This window comes from Sphaerodactylus townsendi, linkage group LG13 (assembly GCF_021028975.2).
Source record: "Sphaerodactylus townsendi isolate TG3544 linkage group LG13, MPM_Stown_v2.3, whole genome shotgun sequence".
In the NCBI taxonomy this organism is placed as follows: Eukaryota; Metazoa; Chordata; class Lepidosauria; order Squamata; family Sphaerodactylidae; genus Sphaerodactylus; species Sphaerodactylus townsendi.
The window spans coordinates 37,809,160-37,829,475 of NC_059437.1; the positions used below are offsets into that span (position 1 = coordinate 37,809,160).

The window sequence follows — 20,316 nt, forward strand, 5'->3', positions numbered from 1 at the left end:
GGCTCTTACGTCATTTGGAAATGGGGTTGCCAGCCTCCCGCTGGAGCCTGCAGACCGACCCTGAACACCCGCCCGCCCCTCCGGAATTAGAGCTGCTTTCCAGACGACAGCATTGGTTCCCCTGGAGAATAAGGCTGCTTTGGAGAGTGGAATCTAGGGCATTAAGCCCCATAGCGGTCCCTCTCTACACCCTAAGCCCGCCCCTTCCACGATGTACCCCACCCCCACCTACAGGAATTTTCCAACAAGGAATTGGTAACCGTATTAAATTGGAAGGCAGCGGTTCGGGCGGGAGGGGGGGGGGAGCGGGTCTCATCCAGGGCCAATTTAACTTCGGAAGTTCCACCTAAAAAGACTTGAAGCACGTTAACACCGCTGAATTGCTGCAGTTAATGGGCCCTCAGCCTGGCAACCGTCCCTCTGAGCATCCGCAGAATTCCTGCCATCGTTACTTTCCCGGGTTTATTTCAAACTCCACCCACGAAATCTGAATCCCAGTCCCATCCCGAAGGATATCGGCGATGCCCTTGAGCGAGTGCAGAATGCATTGAACGCGCGCGCGCGCGCGCGTGTGTGTGTGTGTGTGAGAGAGAGAGAGAGAGAGAGACGCGTAGAGCTGGCCTTTCGTTGGGGCCCGCTGGAGAAAATGATCTTTTTCAAATGTATCCCCGTCCGGAACTCCCCCCTTAAGACTGAATGGCGTGAGCCGCAATTCCCCACCCGACTTCGTCCATCAATGACTCAGTATCTCTGAGCATGTGCAGAGCGCCTTCTTGTCACTGACGCATAGACCAGGGCAGCTTTCCTGGCCAGCGGCCCCTCTCAAACTCTTGGGAATAACCGAGGCACTGACCCCGAGCAGAAAGATGGGCGGGTTTCGTTTCTGATCCGGATGAGATCAAGGCGCCGGCGGTGGGAAGGAGGAGGAGGAGAAGGAGCGGCGGGGCCGGCCCTGATTGACTCCCCGCAGCCGGCGATGCCGCAGCGCGAGATGGGCGCGCTCAGCCCCGGCGGCTGGTGGCCGGGCTCTGCTGCCTACCTGGGCTAACCTTGGCGGCGACCAGCCCGCGGGGCCTCCCCGGGTGGCCCCACCTCTTCCTTCGCTCGCAGCCGGGCGCCGCTATTATAAACCGATTAATTCCCAGGCAGCAATTAGAAAGAAGAGCGGATCCTGCGGCAGGCGGAGCCTCCCAGCCCCGGCGCTCTGCAAAGGCCGGCTGGGTTGCGTCGTGTTGCCTCCCGGGCCCTGCAAAGGGGGAAGACGACGCTTCTCTGCCGCCCCCCTCGACTTCCCGGGCTCGTTTCCTCCACCCTGGGGCAGCTTCGGGTGTTCCTCCGCCCCCACCCTTTTTCAGGCTCGGAACCAACTGCAGAGGCCGGAACGAAACCGCCGAGCGCCCACCCACCCCCACCCGTGCGTAAAGTTCCCGGAGGAAAGCGCACGTGGGAAAGCAGGCCGAGAGAACCCGGGGATGACGCGTGGCTGTAGCTCCGAGGACTGGGCGGGCTGAGCGGCTCCTCCCACCCTCCCGGAGGGTCCACGTTGGATCACCGTCCCGCCCTCACCTGGGGAAAAGTGAGCCCGAAGGCCATCATGGAGACGCAGGTCGAGTCCCATCCCAGGTGTGTCACTTCCTTGGTGACCGGTAGCTGAATGTGTGGATTGGGAGCTGGCTGGCTTACACAGGTGTGTGCACCGCTCACGTTTTCTGTGCTGGGTATGTTTGGGCTTGGGTCAGGCAGGTCTAGTTGCCACCCAGGTGATAACTTTCAGGTGTGAATGGGACTGAAATTTCAGCTTATTGTGCCTTGACCATGGTGTTTTTCGATGGCATTCAGTTCAGGCATTTACTCCCTTGAGCAAGCAGATGTGAGTATTGGGGCTGTCATCAATTAGATAAATAATCTGTGTGTGGGTAGGAAAGTTCTGCCTATGATGTGGTAGCTGAGACAGTCCATTCACACATGCAAGACATCCTTGGATGATATATAAGCACATTTATCAGTATAAAACCGTTTAAAGTTTTTTGTTTGAGTCACTAGGAGCATGGGCCATCGGTGGTGGCTCATTCATTCTCCACTTGATGCCTCAGTCAACAAGGGATGGGAGTTCTTGTCTTCACCAGCTATCAGTTTCCTTCTGCTCTCCCAGAGGATATCTATTTCCTCCCTGTTTTCGTGAGGGCTGGTGAGTCTGAGCCCGGGCTCCCTCTGGAGCCGGATCACCTTTCTGGCTCAAATGACACATTTCAGAACGGAGTCCTGAGTCATGGTTCCATTTGTTCTGAGCTGCTGAGTGAGTGTGCAGCCCCACACCTTGTTGGCCCAGGGACGGCCTAGATGCAATGCAGCTATCCTGTTTGTTCAAATCTGGGTCTGTTTCAGTTGCGTACAAAGCAGCAGGTGGGGTGCCCAGTCTTTAGAGCAGTGTGTGTGTGTGTGTGTGTGGTAAGCGCTCATCAGTCTTGCATTTTTCTCCCCTTCCTCCTTCCAATGTGCTCCAGGATCTCCCCCTATTTTGCCTTCACAACAGCCCTGTGAGGTAGGTTAGATGGAGAAAATAACCGGTCCAATGTCACTCAGTTAGCTGAGTGGAGGTTGGAACTTAGGTCTCCCAGGTTTTAGTGTGACACTTAAACCACTACAAACTGTGAAATGTTCCTTCTATCCACAGCTTAGAGCCATAAAGTCTGTTCTCCCTGGTGCTTTTCTTCCCAGCTGTCTTCTGATACTAGACGATACCTTGGTTGGGAAGAAAGAACTTGCAGGGGGAAATAGAGGTGGCTCCATTCTCTTCTTCTGCTTGCTTCTTTTGCTCTGTAAAGAAGGCATAGACCCCCGGAGCAGAGCAGAGCTACTGCTTTATATGTAAGTGGAGCAGACCAAGGTTAAACAAATGCGTCGTCCATTGTCACGTCTAATTTAGGCCACTGTCAAATTCCCGGTGAATTTGCTTCTTGCGCTTGCGGGAAAGATGATTGCTGTGATCTCTTTGGGCGTTTGCAGCTTATATGTGAATTCCTGGGCTGGATAAGTAATTCTCAGTTATTTGCTATCACAAGATCCACGCCACTTACAGTGCAATCCTAAGGAGAGTTACTTCAGTTTAAGCCTGTTCGTTTCAATGGTTTTCGACTGACTGAATAGGATTGCACTGTTACCCACATAAAGTGGCTTTCAAAATGGAATGGGTTGGTCCGTCAAGAGTATATCTAAATACCAGATTCGGCCTATAATCTCCAAGAAGGTCTGTATTTTCCCATAAGTCTCTGCTAGGTCCCTGATAGAAGCAAGGCTGAGGGGGAGGGATCCTGAGTCTAGCAGTTCATTGATTTTTCAGTTTGGCCTTCCTTCAGGGAGCTTAGTCTCCCCCCCCCCACCCCCATTTTATTTAAACAGGAAAGTAGGTTAGACTAAGGACTGAGTTTCCCAGTTGAGAAGAGCCTTGGACTGGGGACTTCCTACACCACACCCAGTGTTCAAACTATTATGTTGCACTACCTCTTCATATGCTTTAGCGGCCTTTTCAAGTTTATACAAGCAGTTAATAGAAACCAGGGTTGGGGTTAGTGGTGAAGAGATTGCTTGGAGATCAATAAATGGGCTCTCTGACCTCCAAGTGAAGCACAGTGTTCAGTGTTGCAATGTATAAAAGTTAAAAGGTTTGGCCATTGGTCAGAGCCTTCCCTTTCTCCCAGGTGTTGGGAGTTATCAGGGGTTATCACAAGGCATTCTTGCATGTATTCCATTTTCTCCACCTCGTCCCAGGACTGAGTGCAGGCTGGCGTTAAAAAAACCCACAAAAACCCACGGGCTAAGTTCCCAAGCTTTGTCTCCAATGAAGCATGGCTGGCCTGTAAACACAGATCTTGTGTTTAATTAAGTAACCAGCCCATATGATCTTTTCCCAGCATTGGGCAGCATGAATAAAGAGAGAACGGCAGCATGTACAAAGAGGGCCTCCCTCCCCTTCCTTCTGTAAAGTTCAAAGACTTTGAATGGGAAACGCAGTTCAGCAAGCTGGCTCTGAATACAACATGTGAGTCATCCGTTAGGCAGGGAGGCCTGAGCCAAACGGAGTTTGTTTAGGCACCTGAAAAGAGTTGGGGGCTCTCGCCCAGCCAGCGATGTTTCTCTCTCTCCCCCTCCACAGAAACATCGGTCTCTTCTCTTGTGCTGACCGATTTATTGCCCGGTTCTTCTGGAATGCTCACATTCAGATCACAGTGCCGGTCTGTGGGATTCTTCTGTGTCGAGAAAAACGCCTCCCTTTAAAAAAAAATATTGACCTAATGCTCAAAGGCTAAAAATATTCGCGGGATTTTGGTCACTTTCCACCCCCCACCCAGTGGTGGGATTCAGCCGGTTCGCACCACTTCAGCAGAACCGGTTGTTAAAATGGTTCTTGTAAACAAACAACAACCAGTTGTTAACTTACTTGAATCCCACCTCCTGAACCGGTTGTTAAATTATTTGAGTCCCACCACTGCCCCCCACCCCACCCCCATCAAAGTGCTCCACAAGCCAAAAGAAAGCAGTTGGGAGACTCTAGGGGGGAAAGGAGCAGAAATGAAAGAGACTTTTAAAGAATGTGACAGTGACTTCAGTCATAAAGGTACCGTTCCAGTCACACTTCCCTGGAAGTAAGCCCAGTTAAACACATTAAGACTTCCTTTTGAGTAAATAGGAATAGCAAAAGGGTCCGTGGCTCATAACTGGTGCCTGTCCTTTGCCTCCAGAGAGTCCTGGTTTAAATCTTCAGGTTCAAACGCTCTTGTGCTGCAGAGCTGAGAGACCCCATTTGCTCTTGCACATGGGTGTCCGAGCCCTGGCCTCGTGCATCATCGAAGCCAAAGGTGCACATAACATCCTTGAATGAAAAGCATCAATTTTATTTATTTAGAGGTATTAAAAAATTGATAGGTGCTAAATCCTGATGAATAAAGAGGTGTCCATTCAGTATTGGTTACAATTTGTTCACCTATACATTTAATATTTAGGAGTAGCGGATGCTGTGCTCCTTTCCTTCATTTTATCATCACAACAATACTGTACAGTGCATTAAGGTGAGGGAGCATGACTAGGCCCAGGTCCCCCAGCAGGTTTCTGTGATAGTGGGGACTCGGATCTGGGTCTCCCAGATCCTGCTCTGACACTCAGACAGTACACCATGGTGGCTCTCAATCAAACCATACAACATCAAACACTAGCTTCCTGTCAAAATGTAAACACTGCGGCACACACACGAAGGGAAGTTGATCAGCTCTTCACGTGCTTTCACTTCAAGTTGCCTCTTCTAGAGCTTTTCCCTATCCCTGTTACTTTTTATTTTATTGACTGGTCACATGCTTCTGGTCAGCCTTGTCCTGATGTTTTCTTTCCGATTTGGTCTCAGCTTTTCCCCTTACACTGCTGGTTTCTCTTCTCCCAGTTCTAGTCTGCTGGGGGTGTTTAGGGTGTGATGGGAGGCTTGGTATTTTTTTTTTCCAGTTCCTTCTAGGGATACTCACTCACTTGTGAGGTTTGGGTGTTAATGATAATATTTGTGTGAAAGGATTTTTGATTCTGATAGGAAGCCGCTTAGAAATAGTCGAATTAGTCCAGAGCAAAATTCACAAACAGAAGCCATGCATTAGCTTTTATTGGTGGTGGAAAGTGGTCATCACTACTGACTTATGGTGGCCCCAAAGGGTTTTTTTAAGGGAAGTTCAGAGGTGGTTTTCCATTGCCTGCCTTTTGCGTTTTGACCCTGGTATTCCTTGGAGGTCTCCCATCCAAGTATCGGCCAGGGTTGACCCTGCTTATCTTCTGAGGGGATTAGGCTAGTCTGGGCTATGCAAGTCAAGGCTATCTGACCTATCAAAATAACACTAAAGACTGTGCAGGCTTCGGAGTTTTCCAGAACTCATCATCAAGCTGGATACCTGTTTTTGACAGGAAGCGGAGTCCTTTCTGAGGATAGTTAATATATAGGGGAAGATGTTCCTTTGGAAACGAAAGCTTCTCCCTCTCCATGGCCTTTGAAGGGATGCTCAGGTGAGGTACTGCCAAGTGTTTACCAACTTCCATTTTGGGAGACAGACTCGACAAGAAAGATTTTCACAAAGTGGCTTGTTATTAAGGATACATGGTGATCCCTGATGGATCAGATGGTGCCATTCTAAACACAGTGACTCTTTTCTGAGCCCGTGCTTGGAAGGGTGTAACTCTGCTTAACATTGCACTATAAGGACCCACTGGGTCCAGATTCCTGGCTCCAGCTATGACCAGCCGGATGTCTTTGGGAAGCATACAAGGAGGGCATAAATGAACAGCTCTCCTCTTTTGTGAGTTTTGTGAGGTATACTGCCTCTGAAAAGGGAAGTTCCATTTAGATATCATCACTGGTAGATGTTGGTAGGTCTATCTTCCATGAATTTATGTTTTTTAAAAACTGGTTTAATCAATGGTCGTGTCTTTTGGCAGTGAGTTCTAAAGAAGGGCTTGAAAGGAATTCTTATCAAAATGCATTGTTCATTCTACATTGAGCTGAATGTCAACTGGGGAGGGGTTGCACCTCTCTTTCTGTTTTCATAAGGAAAAGACAAGATTCACATTAAATAGCAAATCTTAAATGTTTAAGGTAGGCAGACATCCAGTACATCCACAATTAGCAGTGCTTGGTCAATCTGGTTGATTATAAGTCATGCCCACGCTAATGAGGTTGTTGTGGTTTCCTCTCTTGCTGCTCTAATGTTTGGCATTCCCCATCTCCCCACCCCCACCCCCAACAGTAACACGCCAAGAGAATATACAAGATGGCTGACCAGAGTAACATCCAATCAGCAGCTTCCAAGAGTATTCGCCCATTCCGCTCTAGCGAAGAGTATCTCTATGCCATGAAAGAGGACCTTGCTGAGTGGCTGAACACCCTCTATGACCTTGAGGTCCAGGTGGAGAACTTCATGGACGTTCTGGAGACTGGCTACGACCTCTGCCAGCATGCCAACAACGTCAACCGCATAGCCCTGGAGTTTCAACAGCTGCACCCAGAAGCAACAGCTCGCATGAAAATTCCGCAGAAAGAGGTCATCTTCCAAGCAAAAAACGTGGTGCCCGGCTCCTTCATTGCCAGGGATAACATCTCCAACTTCATTCAGTGGTGCCGTCAGGAACTGGGCATCCAAGACGTCCTGATGTTCGAAACAAATGATCTGGTGCTGAAGAAGAACGAGAAGAACTTTGTCCTCTGCCTCCTGGAGGTGGCCAGGAAAGGCTCCAAGTTTGGCATGCTGGCGCCCATGCTCATCCAGATGGAAGAGGAGATTGAGAAGGAAATGAGAGATCAGGTCACCTATGGAGAGCTGGAGACGGAGCAGGCGAGCGAAGACCTAGGGCCCCAGTCGCCAGTCTATCCAAGCAGGACTCAGAGAATAACCTTATGTGACCTCAAGAATCTGGATGAGCTGGTAAGTCTATTCTTTTCAGGTGGTCTCCTTCAATAAGCACAGCCTCTGCTGGTCAGCATACTAGGATTTAACGTGTTTATTGGCAGGGGTCACCCATGGAAAGACTTGGAGATGATCAGTGGAATATATCTGAGTTATCTTTTAACCTCTGATACATGACTGTATCCTTAGCATTTATATAGTACTTGTACATTATCTGTCAGTATCCCTTATCATTGTCCTGCAAGGTAGAACTGGATTATATTGCAGATGGGGACTGAGGATGAGAGAGATTGTCTTGACATAGATGCTTCTGTGGTAGAGGTGATATCTGAGCCAGGGATCTCCTGATCCAGAGTTCAGTTTCTTAGTACCATCCAGATCAGAGATTCTAGAGGGCATCTCATAAGTTGTCTATTTCTTGGCATGTTGTTTGCCAACATATGGGAAGAAGAAGAGAGTTTGGATTTATACCCCACCTTTCTCTCCTGTAAGGAAACTCAAGGTGGCTTACAAACTCCCTTCCCTTCCTCTCCCGTGTGTGTGTACATGCTGTCATGTTCATGCTTGATGCGATCATTGGAAGACTGTAACATCTGCCTGCCTGAATGGTTGACTAAGCTGCTTTGGGCTGGGACCTTTGCCGCTTTTTCTTGGCTTGGGTGGCAATTCTACTGGCCGGCATCCTGCTTCTTAAGTCTTCCTTACCAATTGGGAAGGATGAGGGATGAGGTCTTGGTCCTGGACTGGTGCTGAGTATCCGGGGAAGTTCCTATCTGGACATGCTATTCAAAAAGCAGCATCTGCTGGTGCCATGGAGATCAACTTCTCTTCTGATACACCGATAGTGGAGTAGGAGCTGTCTCTGAACAGTAAGGTATCGGCATCCATCTCCATTGCAGAAACAGCATAACTAATGTTCAGGTGGTTTTTGTGCACACATTGTATGGGGTTAAATAAGTCAGCAATTTCTCACAATGTCTACCAGGGCACACCCATGTGTTTGCACTCATAGAATAAGGGAAGGTTCCCACAAGACAATCCCCAAATGATGATGCTTGATGGGAAGGGGCTGTAGCTCAGTGGTAGAGCGTTTGATTGGCATGTAGGTTGTCCAAGGTTCAATCCTCAGTATCTCCAGTTAAAAGAATCATGAGGTAGGTAATGTCAAAGACCTCTCTGCCTGAGACCTTGTAGAATCACGGCCAGTCTGAGTGGACTACACTGAACTTGATGGACTGATTCTGCATAAGGCAGCTTCATGTTTTCACCTGTACTTTATCTCCACATTCTTTACTGTTGGGATCCTTATGATCACCTTCCAAAGTAGGTTATTCCACTGTATCTCTGCGATCCCTCTGCACAGTAGCAGTTCTTCAGAGGAGGCTGCCCATTGTGTCTCTCCAAGAGTTGCTGCTCTGGAGCTTCCTCTTCCCACTTAGAAAGCATATCCAGGGCAGTGTCTTATGCAGACAGACAAGGGATGGGCCTGTGAAGAACAAGGCTGAAGTGAGCATGTCCAGTTTTAAATGAGAAAAGGAAGTAAGCCTTGACAATCCTGAGATACCTTGCAGTAAGCTTCTGCCCAGTTTGGCTGTCTTCCCTGAAGGAGGATTCCTTTAAATAAGGGCTGAGTGTGTTCCTCTGTGCAACAGGTAGGCGCAACAAAACCTCAAATCCAAGATAATCTGAATTGTATTATCTGTATATGTTATGTAAGTTGAGAACATTTGCATGGTGTAATTTTTGCATAATTTATTCTGGTTCTGCAGTTCACAGGGAGCCCAGTCGCTTTCTCAGACGGTTGCAATTCTGCAACTTCTTCAGCTTCTGGGCCAGTAATGACTCCTGCTGCCCATGCATTTTCTAGTGTATCTCCACAGTCATAGAGTGAAAGATTCAAGGCCAGCCACACCTGGACTATAGACTTGCTCTTGAAATCAATAGCTGATATTTGTTCCCTTGTCCAATACTGACGCCAGTTTCTCATTCTGTGCCTTTCCTGTGAAAACTTGTCCAGCCTGCGCAAACCTATAGGATGCTCTCAATTTACTTCTAAAGGGCTGCAAGTGAATGCCTTTCAGAAGGCTGGCCAATAAATTCACAGCCAAGAGTGGCTTAAGAGTCTAATCCTGTGGGCAGAGAAAGGAAGTACAGTGCCCTCCTCTTTCCTGCATTTGCACTTAGTCACATCATTGCTGTACAGAAGGAGGGATCTGTTTCTCACCCCATATTATCCTCCCGTTCTGGCATAGTCTCTCTGCAGCTTGATTCTCAAGTCTTTGAACCTTGCCGATCTTCCTTCTTGTGGTCCAGTGTGACATTAATCTGTGCCTTATCTCCAGCCTTGGCAAGATCCGTGACCTTCTGGCTTCCCGCTTCTGAGGTCTCTGCACTAGGAGCCATTATGACTTTTCAAAATAATAAAATGCACCAAATTCATTTTGAACTTTTGGACCTTGTGGTATTACTCCTAAGCAAGATGGTCCTGATTCTTCCCCTGCCACCATGTCAGAGCCGGCTGGTAGTATTTCATTAGCCTGGGTAATTTTAATTCCCTGTCTCTGGTAATATTTCACCAGCATGGGTGATTTTCATTCCCCTGGGAGCCAGAGCAGTGTAGTGCTCTAATCTGGAGAAACAGGTTTGATTCCCCACTCCTCCAAATGAGTGGCAGAGCCTTATCTGGTGAAGCAGATTTGTTTCCCCTCTCCTACATTTCAGCTGGGTGATCTTGGGCTAGCCGCTAGTCAAAGTTTTCTCTGAACTCTCTCAGCCCCACCTACCTCACAAGGTGTCTGTTGTGGGGAGAAGGGAAATGAGTTTGTAAGCTGCTTGGAGACTCCTTATGGTTGAGAAAAGTGGGGACTAGATCCAAACGCTTTTTCCTTATCTGGACTCTAGAATTCAATCCCCCTTTAAGGTAACCATAACCAAGTCTGGGTCGGACCCTTGCAAACAGCAAAACCACGCATGTAAAAGCTTTAGTCTTTATTTCAGTATAAAATGAAAGATTCCCATTCCAGCAGGAGTCAGGTAAGTTTGTTCAGTAAACCTAAAATCTAACTCCTAATACTCACATATATGAAGAGAAGTTTTAAGTTGTAGGAGGTTCTGTGACTTCACTGACTGTGAGAGAATGAGAGCTGTCTTTTGTGTCCACTCTGCTGGTCTGGTGGAAATGGGCTCCCACCCCCTTTGCCATTTTGGTCCAGGATGCTAACTTTCAGGCCAGGTGTTGCTGCTGTTATTGTGCAGAGGGTTCTTGCAGGCTTTGAAGGGCGGTTGAGACTGTCCTCACAGTTCAACATGATGTTTACCCAAGTTTTATGATTTGACAGCCTGCTATCCTTTCGAGGTCTGTAAAATGAGTTACCCAGCTCGCTTTGGGGTAAAGTGTAGATGACTGGGGAAGGCGATGACAAACCACCCCATCAACATCATCAGCCTGGTAAGCGTTAAGATGTGGCATTGATGCATGGGTCAGTAATGACCTAGTCATGTTTGCGCAGGGGACTGCCTTTACCTTTTAAATGGGGTTTTTGGCTTCCCTTGCAGGATGTTTTTGAGTTCCTTTAGAACTAGGATGGCCAACCATATCCTTGAGCACTTGGGGTAGGGTTGAGCAGTGGGACAGCACACTATTCGCTTATGCACCAGCAAGGGAGAGTTCCGGAAGGATGGAATACGAAGGCTACCCTTTGGCTGAAATAACCTCCAAAGTGTCCTAGAGCTTAGGAAAATAAAAGGAGAAGAACTTCTAAGAAAGTGGTGGGATCTTTTCCAGGATCACAGGGCCAAACCCAGCACGTTATTGGTGGCATCGTCACTGCTACGATAGTCAGCTTTCTGAGAACCTTATATTTTAACAAATGAAACCCATGTTTTGCCCTCAGGGGGTTGTAAAGATATGCTTGAAAGGGTGTGGTCGCAGCTGTTGTAATCCCAGAAGCCAGGGAAAGCAAGTTGAAACAATATTTCCAGTAGTTGGGGAATGAGTTTTAGTTTTCTCGTTAGCTCCTTGCCTTTTTCCTGGCTAGCATAATCAGAATAAATTATGCATAAACAGGGCAAAATGGGTTCAGCTGCAAAAATTTATCGGCCAATTTGTGTAACTGTGCCGGTTATAAAAGTAGACTTGCTTTGATGCTTACATATTACCATATATATTAGTGCTGTGTATGCAGAAATCTAGGTAGCTGTGGCCAAGAAGAATCTGAAAAGCCAGGTGCAGCCTGCAGATCGTCGTATTTTTGTTTATTATCTTAGAAAAAGTCTGGTTGGTTGCCAAGTTTGATGCCTGAGTGTCATGCTGAGAGATGCTGATCCTTGCTGTGCAGATAGACCAGTGGTGGCGAACCTTTGGCACTCCAGATGTTATGGACTTCAATTCCCATCAGCCCCTGCCAGCATGGCCAATTGGGAATTGTAGTCCATAACATCTGGAGTGCCAAAGGTTCGCCACCACGGAGATAGACCAACGTTTCCGGCTCCTGTGATGAATGAATGGAGCAGAGAGGCTTATAGATGGTTGGGTCTGAATGACTGGTCTCCTGCATGTGACAATAACGTGGTGGTGGAAAAGATGCATGCTTTGAGAGTCAGTGTAGTGCAGAAGTCAGTGGGGAGCTCCAGTTACTCCCTCCTGCTCCCCTGAACTATACTGAGTGCCCTCAGCTTATCCAACCTCATAGGCTGCTGTGTAGATAAAATGAAGGAAGGGGGAACCATTTATCCTTCCGTAAGTGCCCTGGAAGAAAAGAAGGATAAAAGCATAATAGACAAATGCTGTCTTCCGAAACTGCTTTCTCTTTTTCTGGCGCCATAACAATCTTGACAGCTAATCCATTCTAGCGCTAGTCTAGGGTAGTGGCTAGTCCTTCACAGCTGATTCAGCCCTTGGAAAGGTGTGGGAGAAGGGCCGAGATGGCCTGGTCCTGTTGTGCTGCTGATCATGCGGGCGGGGGGGGGGGGGGGGCTCTCAGCATTTTTAAATGGCCCAAGTTCACCTCTAAAATGGTGGCAGCTGCTCAGGTTAGATCCATGGATGCCGTAACATAATTCACACATCCCGAGTAATGCACTTTAAATCCACTTTCAGAGCACTTTGCAGCAGGATTTTATTTTGCGAAATGGCAAAATCCACTTGCAAATGATTGCTAAATTGCATTGAAACTGGGCTGAAAGTTCATTAATCAGTGTGTCTGAAAGCATCCCTAGTTTAGCCCTTAGATGGCCTTCCATCTGAGGATGATGATACTGATGTGCCTCGCTGAGAGGGTGACTACGAAATGTTTTTCTAAATCTTTTCATACACCAGTATGGTAAAAGGTAGAGAGGCCCCCAGAGCTTGCCATGAGAAACCAACATCAGATGAATCACCCCCATTCATCTCTGGGTCCTCTTCATTCTGCAACCTATGAATGTTGTGTATTCTGGAGTGTTTATTCTTAAAGGGACATTGCCAGCTTTAAACCATTCTGGGAGACAAGAAGACTACTAGCCTCGGCAACTTAGAAAAAGGTTCCCATTCAATTTTGAATGCTGCAGTGTTTGCCTTCAGAGATGTGTTTATTTCTGCTTGCAGGTTTCCCTTTGGTTATTTTTATGGAAACTACTGTTTTAAGGCAACCAACCATGTTTTTAAATATTGATGGGTGGGCCTTTAATAAACGTTGTCTTCAAATCCCTAATCAGAGGCATAGCTTATTTTGGGTTTGTCATGTACCCAGGAAGAAGAGCACCATTCAGGCTTCTGTTTTCTTATTCCTGTGATGGGCAAATATTAGGACATGTCTAGTGAGAAGATGCATGGGGAGTACAGAGGATGTTCTGTCTGTGTGGTGCTCTTTGAATGACCTTAGCATCCTAAATAGCAAGGTTTTGGTTGTCAAATGCCTAGCTCACATAGGCTTATCAGACACCTTATAATGCAATGTTAAGCAGAGTTACAGCCTTCTAGGCACGGGCTATGGCTTAGTGCAGGGGTCTGCAACCTGTGGCTTTCCAGATGTTCATGGACTACAATTCCCATCAGCCCCTGCCAACATGGCCAATTGGGGCATGGGGCAGGGGCTGATGGGATTTGTAGTCCATGAACATCTGGAGAGCCGCAGGTTGCAGACCTCTGGCTTAGTGGGAGTGTATTGGCTTTATGTGCAGAAGGTCTCAGCAGCCCTCAGCATCTCCAGCATAAAAGGCTCAGGTAGTGGGTGATGTACAGTGTCCCTACCTGAGACTTTGGATAGCTGCTGCCAGCCAGAATAGGCAATATTGACCTTGAGAGGCTAAGCGCTTGACTCAGTATAATGCAACTTCATGTGTTCATATGCTCAATCTTTTGTTATTGGCTAGGTAGGGTGGGCTTTCTTTGCCCTTTTCCCCAGTTGCGCAGAAGTCCTAACTCTGATCTTGCTTGTGTTGATCCATATTTTGATTTTTTCCTGTATATTCCCTGTTTGCTTTGTCTCTGTTTTCAGAATCTCCATTAGGCTGAGCTGTGGGTAAAATGGCTTTTATAGAGCAGCTTTCCTTTTTCTTCTTCATATGTACTTAAACTGTGGTATGGAAGATGCCTGGGGAACATTGTACTGGGAGGTGGCACATAAATGTTCTAAGCTGGGGGAGGTGCCATGGCTCAGCAAGAGCATGTTGGCTTTCTTTGCAGCGGATCTCTGATTCAGACCCTGGCATACCTGGCTGTTAGGAGATAGCAGAGTTTGTGGAGGGAAAGGATTTCAGTGGGGATGCGATGGTACACAGTCCATCTTTTAAAGCTTCTATTTTCTCCAAGGGAACCAATCTCCAGGGGAACCAATGAGAGCCAGCGAGGTGTAGTGGTTAAGAGCAGGTGCAGTCTAATCTGGAGAACCAGGTTTGATTCTCTGCTGTGCCACTTGAGCTGTGGAGGCTTATCTGGTGAATGAGATTAGCTTGTCACTCCAATACATGCCAGCTGGGTGACCTTGGAGTAGTCACAGTTCTTCAGAGCTCTCTCAGCCCCACCCACCTCACAGGGTGTTTGTTGTAGGGTGGGGTGGGGGACGGAAAAGGAGATTGTAAACCCCTTTGAGTCTCCTCAAAGGAGAGAAAGGGGGGGAATATAAATCCAAACTACTACTACTCCCTCTTTTTCTTCTTCTTCTTCTGTTGTCTTGAGGTCAGTGGTAATTCCAGCACTCCATGCCCCACCTGCAGGTTTGCCACCTGCATTCTATGACAGACAAGTCAACATGGAAAAATATTATTGAATGTACACAGTTCAAAAACAAAGAACTCCAGTGTATTGTCGAAGGCCACGAGACCATGTGTATTGTTGAAGGCCACACGGCCTGGAAAACCAACAACAACCAAAAGAATTCCAGCTTTGGACCACGACAGCACCCACCTCTACACATCAATCCCCTTGTTTGGAGTTAGATCCAACTAGTTTGGTAGCCTTTGTTAGATCCAACTAGTTTGGTAGCCTTTGTTAGATCCAACTAGTTAGATCCAACTAGTTTGGTAGCCTCTGGCCGAAAAGGGTTTCCCCAGGCTCCACCTATACATTTCCAGGAATTTTCCAAACCAGAACTGGTAACTGTTTGAGACAGAACAGTAGTGTACTAAAAAAGTTTATGACTCATGTTCTAGACAAAAAGACACCCTGTTTACTTCCCTGAACACTCTGGTTATCTGATTAATTGTTAATTCTGGACCTGAGACATTTGCATGAACTCAGGATGTGCTCTTGAAACATCCAGTTCTTTTCTGTAGCCGCACAATGTCAGGGCAGACCTATCAGGAAGGGAAAACTACCTTTTCTGGAGGCTCATCTTCCATTGGTGATCTTGCCGAGGAACTTCTCTCTGTGATACATCTCTGAAGATGCCAGCCACAGATGTAGGCGAAACGTTAGGAACAAGATCTACCAGACCACGGCCACACAGCCCGGAAAACCCACCACAACCAGTTGAATCAGGCTGTGAAAGCCTTTGACAATACAGCCTCTAGTATGTTCCCCAGGGTCTTCAGGCTTCCATGGAATGTAGTTGAAGAAGCGCAGAAGGGAGGATGATCTGTTTTCAGAGCTGGCTCCAACCTCAAGCGTGAAACCCCCATCTAATATCTTGGCTCTCCCCATCGTCTTCTTTTTGGATATTCTCCCAGTTCCCACCTTCGATTGGTATGCCCTGCAGCTCTTGCAGAAATGCCCAGAATCAGAAATTAAAAATGACCTATTTAATCTGACCAGTAATCTCAGTTGTCCATTCTAACAGCCAGCCAGATGCCCCATGGTACACTCCACGAGTCTGGTATATTGGCTCTGAATATGGAGGCTCCATTTAGTTGGCTGCACATAATATTCTTTGCACACATCTTTCTGCATTGTGGATGGCAGTTTTCCCCTTCACAACTCTCTTCCTTCCTTGGTCTTAGCTGGGCGGGGGGGATCTAGGAGAGAAGAGTAAGGATAAGTCAAGTCAATGAATGACTATGTCAACAAACTACTCAAGGCTGGCTAGATGGAATCTTTCTCTGTAGAGATTTCAGCAAGTCGATTGTGATGCTGACCCAAACTGTTGGTGACAGGGACATGTAAAAATAGATTTAGTACCTATTTGATGGCTATATTCCCCTATCAAGGAATATAGCTTTCACATCCTGCATGTGAACTCCCAAAGGCATCTAGTGGGCCACTGCGGTTAGCAGAGTGCTGGACTAGATGGACTCTGGTCTGATTCAGCAGACTCTTTCTTATGTTCTTAAGGAATTCTGGAAGCAAAACATTATAATATGTTCAGGAATTAATATTCCTATGCATTCACTGATGATTCTGTTAAAACGTCTGGAAACTAAACAGCACATTGAAAAAGTTCACAGTCATTTGATGGCAACTGAAATGTTGATTCTGCAAAATTAGAAAGAGAAAGAACTGTGTAACAGCAGGATCGAAAACATCGGCTTAATAATGCTGATGTATATTTTGAGATTCCAGGAAGAGACACACACTGTACTTGGGGGAACTAAATTGATTAAATAACCTGTTGAAATATTGGGATAAAGAGAGCTTTTGATTTTTGATTCCATTTGATTTTATATCCTTGTGACAGTATTTAATTTTTGTAAAGTTCTATATGTCATTATTTTTTTAAAAACCCAAGCGGAGGCCGAACCAGAGCTACAACTCACCTTCAGTTAGGGTGCAGCTTTGTGGAAGATCTTTTTTGGTCAGGGCTGCCCTGACCCCCAAGCCACCTAAGCAGTGAATAGGGGCACCAGCAGTCTTTTAGAGCCAGTGTGGTGTAGTGGTTAAGAGCAGGTGCACTCTAATCTGGAGAACTGGGTTTGAGTCCCCATTCTGCCACTTGAGCTGTGGAGGCTTATCTGGTGAACTAGATTAGCTTGTGCATTCCAACACACGCCAGCTGGGTGGCCTTGGGCTAGTCACAGTTCTTTGGAGCTCTCTCAGCCCCACCCACCTCACAGGGCGTTCGTTGTGAGGGGGGAAGGGAAAGGAGTTTGTAAGCCCCTTTGAGTCTCCTCATAGGAGAGAAAGGGGGGTTATAAATCCAACTCTTCTTCTTCTTAGAGCAGAGGGAGCGGTTCTTTGGCATATCAGATGTTATAATTCATACTTTATCAGCCTTCGCCAGCATACACTGGCCATGCTGGCAGGGGCTGATGGGAATTGTAGTCCATAACATCTGGAGTGCCAAAGGTTCGCCATCACAGTCTTAGAGGGACCAGCAAAGCAGTGGAAGGGCTTCTTCCAAGGAGCATTGCAAAGCATCTTGGGACAGAATGATGCAGCCTCTTGTGGTGGAAAATGTCTTGGATTGACCCTTCTTGCGGTCCCATCCCGGTCTGTCATTCCATAATAAAGGGTTCGTACAGGGCAGGCGCTACAGAGGACGATTGAAGCTACAATTTGATTGTGGGGCATGAGTCAACTGAAGCTTCCTCCTCCCTTCTACAGCAGCCTGAAATAAATGCCTTTGGAGAGATTGCCGACTTTATTCTTGGACCTGGCTTTCTTGTTTTTACAGCTTTGCCAGTGGAAACTTGTAGCAACGTCTACAAGGTGAGGCACACCCATTTTGCAAAGCAAATCTCAGTGCGGGCCAAGTTGGCCATTTGGGGAGGATTCTGCATGTCATGGATCTCTGAAAGGATTCAGTGTTGAATTGACAGGATATCTTCAACTAGAAGGTCACCATGTAATTTAGTTTAAATGGGCATTTCGTGTGTGTACCTTGGCATTGTTTCCTTGGTTGCTTCATGCTTCGCACAAGGTATGATTTGTGCCTGCGTGGAATAATCAAGGGCATTTTTGTATTGCTGAGAGAAGATAGCTGTTCGGATGAAAGAACCAGATTTGGCTATAGGCAGCATCACGAGAACCAGTGTGGTGTTGTGGTTAAGCTTGTCAGACTAGTGTCTGGGGGAACCAGGTTCGAATCCCCACTCGGTGCCATGGAAGCTCGCTGGATGACCTTGGGCTAGTCACATTGTCTCAGCCTCACCTACCCCACTGGGTTGTTGTGAGAATAAAATGGACGAGAGAAGAATATAAGCCACTTTGAACCCCTGTTGGGGAGAAAGGTGGGGTAGAAATGAATTAAATAAACAAATGCCATAGTGCATTTCATGTGACCTGTGTTAAGATGCCCAGAACTTCCCTGTTTCCCCTAATATAAGACATCCCCGAAAAATAAGACATAGTAGAGGTTTTGCTGAAGTGCGAAATATAAGGCATCCCCTGAAAGTAAGACGTAGCAGTTTTTTTGTTTGAAGCATGCCCATGAACAGAACACAGAAAATAAGACATCTCCTGAAAATAAGACATAGCGCATCTTTGGGAGCAAAAATTAATATAAGACACTGTCTTATATTCGGGGAAACATGGTATTCTTGGGGACAGAGTCCCTCCCATTTTTTAAAAAAAGAGCCTGAATGTCTTTGAACTTCTCATGCAGATGCTGCCTGGGTCTCTCTTAGACACGCTGCTTCTTGCTGTGGCCTCTTTCCTAAACAAGGCAGTCTCAGTATAAGGCACTGGGGAAGGGTCTTGAACTGAGAGACCTAAACTAAGCTGCCCTAGAGTGTGCCCATTGCCGCCGTCTGGAGACTGTACTACCGAGACGGTACTACCGTTTTCTGCTTAGCAGAGATCAATGAAAGTCCCGTCTGACTTTATGTAATGCTTGTCTCTGGACTATCAGGCCTTGGATGCCGTCCTCCCAGGCATCAGTCAGGTTTAAGTTTCAGCTTATTTATTTATTGGTTTATTAGACTGTTTCCCCCTGCCCGAGATGGGCTCACAACAGTTCACAACATGCTTCTATCTATGATCCAACAATAAAATAAAACAAAATAATCATACAAATATCAATCCTGTTGCACCTTAAATTAGCATAAAACCCAACAAAAGATGGAATGGTCTTAAGTTAATGGAAATGGTTAATCATAAACATTAAAAAAGAATAGTTGGACACTGTTGCTATCCTCAGCCATAGACCTGGTAGAGCAGCTCTTACAGGTCCTGTGGACCTTTGAAAGATCCTCCAAGGCCCTGACCTCCTTTCCAGGGGCGGAGCGCTCACTGGGACACTTGGGGTCACTTGTCCCCAGTCCATGCTAGCTATCAATGGGCAGAGAATTGCTGCCACTCCCCCCTGATTCCTTCATCTCGCTGCTCCTTCAGCCAGCAGAATCTTCGCCAGCCGAAGGAGCAGCCTGGCTGGGCCACCGCCAGGCACCCCTCAGCCTGACCCTGCCAGGCTGCTCCTCCAGCCAGCAGAGCAGGTGTTGCCCCGGGCCCCATTCCCCTCCCTTCTCATGTCTCTGCTCATTTCACACAGCATTTCGCCAGGCCGGGGCCAGCGCTGAGAAGGCTCTGGTCGAGGAACGACAGTCTTCAGGCCAGAGATGATGAGCAAGTCAATATTTGCTGAGTGTAATGCTCTCTGGGGACTGTATTGGGAGAAGCAGTACTGCAGGTACAGTGATCCCAAGTCATTTTGCCACATATCTGATCATTTACCACACTCTTTGCAAATATGTAAAGTTACGTCATTGTTTACCACACTCTTTGCATGTATGAAACATGAATGGTTTCAACTTGGGCTTTATGCAAAAAGCTCTGCGCTTTAGAACATCTAGAATTCTGCCCTAGGAAAGTCAAAACTCTGCACCAAGAAAAGCTGGACTTTGTGAACTGTGTAAATTATGTATCCTAAGCAAAGTGAAAAATTCCTTTGTTTGCATAACTTAATTCAGCTTCTAATAACAATTGAGGAGAGCAGCACCATATCCTGAAGGAGAGAAATACTCATATCCTGAAGGAGAGAAATAATGTGGGGATAGGGTGAGATGTAAACCAAATAAATAAAATAAAGTCCTTTCCCCATCCTGTAAAGGAATCTGGCACATGCTCTACAATGTACATGCAGGTTGTTAATGCATTCTGTTGGGTCTGTCTATCAGCCTACATGAGCAAAGATGTCTTGAAGTGCTATGGTAACAGGATCTTATTTGATTTTCTCTTGCATTTTTTATTGGTCTTTAATGGGATTTTTAAAATTGGTTTTCTTGTGGCTGTCCTCTGAGGTCCATCTTAGAGACAGGGTGAAATTACACCTTCTGTGCTGGACTAGGTGTGGTTAGACCTCTGAGCCAAAGCTGCAGTGGAAAGATTGATCGTAGCTGTAATAGCAGGTGGGTAGCTGGCCATTTCTGTGGCTTCTCGGATACCTTTCCAGAGGGAGATCTGTAGAGCACAGCTGAGGCAGTGGAGGATTCAGAGGGAAGCAAACCAAAGTCTTGGTCCAGGAGGTCTACACATGAGCCCTGCTTCCTTAAGCATCTGCAGAAGTGGTTGGATGGGCATTTGGTACCCAAGCTGCAG

The 20,316-nt window shown here is 46.9% G+C and overlaps 1 protein-coding gene across 1 annotated transcript in view; it reads left to right on the forward strand.

Moving 5' to 3' along the window:
• Positions 1–874: 874 nt before the first annotated feature.
• The window catches only part of GAS2L1 (growth arrest specific 2 like 1), a 57,655-nt gene continuing 38,213 nt past the window's right edge, over positions 875–20,316 (forward strand). Inside the window, exons 1-2 of the mRNA XM_048514395.1 lie at positions 875–1,687; positions 6,774–7,448. Coding sequence (XP_048370352.1) covers positions 6,798–7,448 — 651 coding nt within the window. The 5' untranslated portion in view covers positions 875–1,687; positions 6,774–6,797. The remainder of the gene's footprint in view (positions 1,688–6,773; positions 7,449–20,316) is intronic.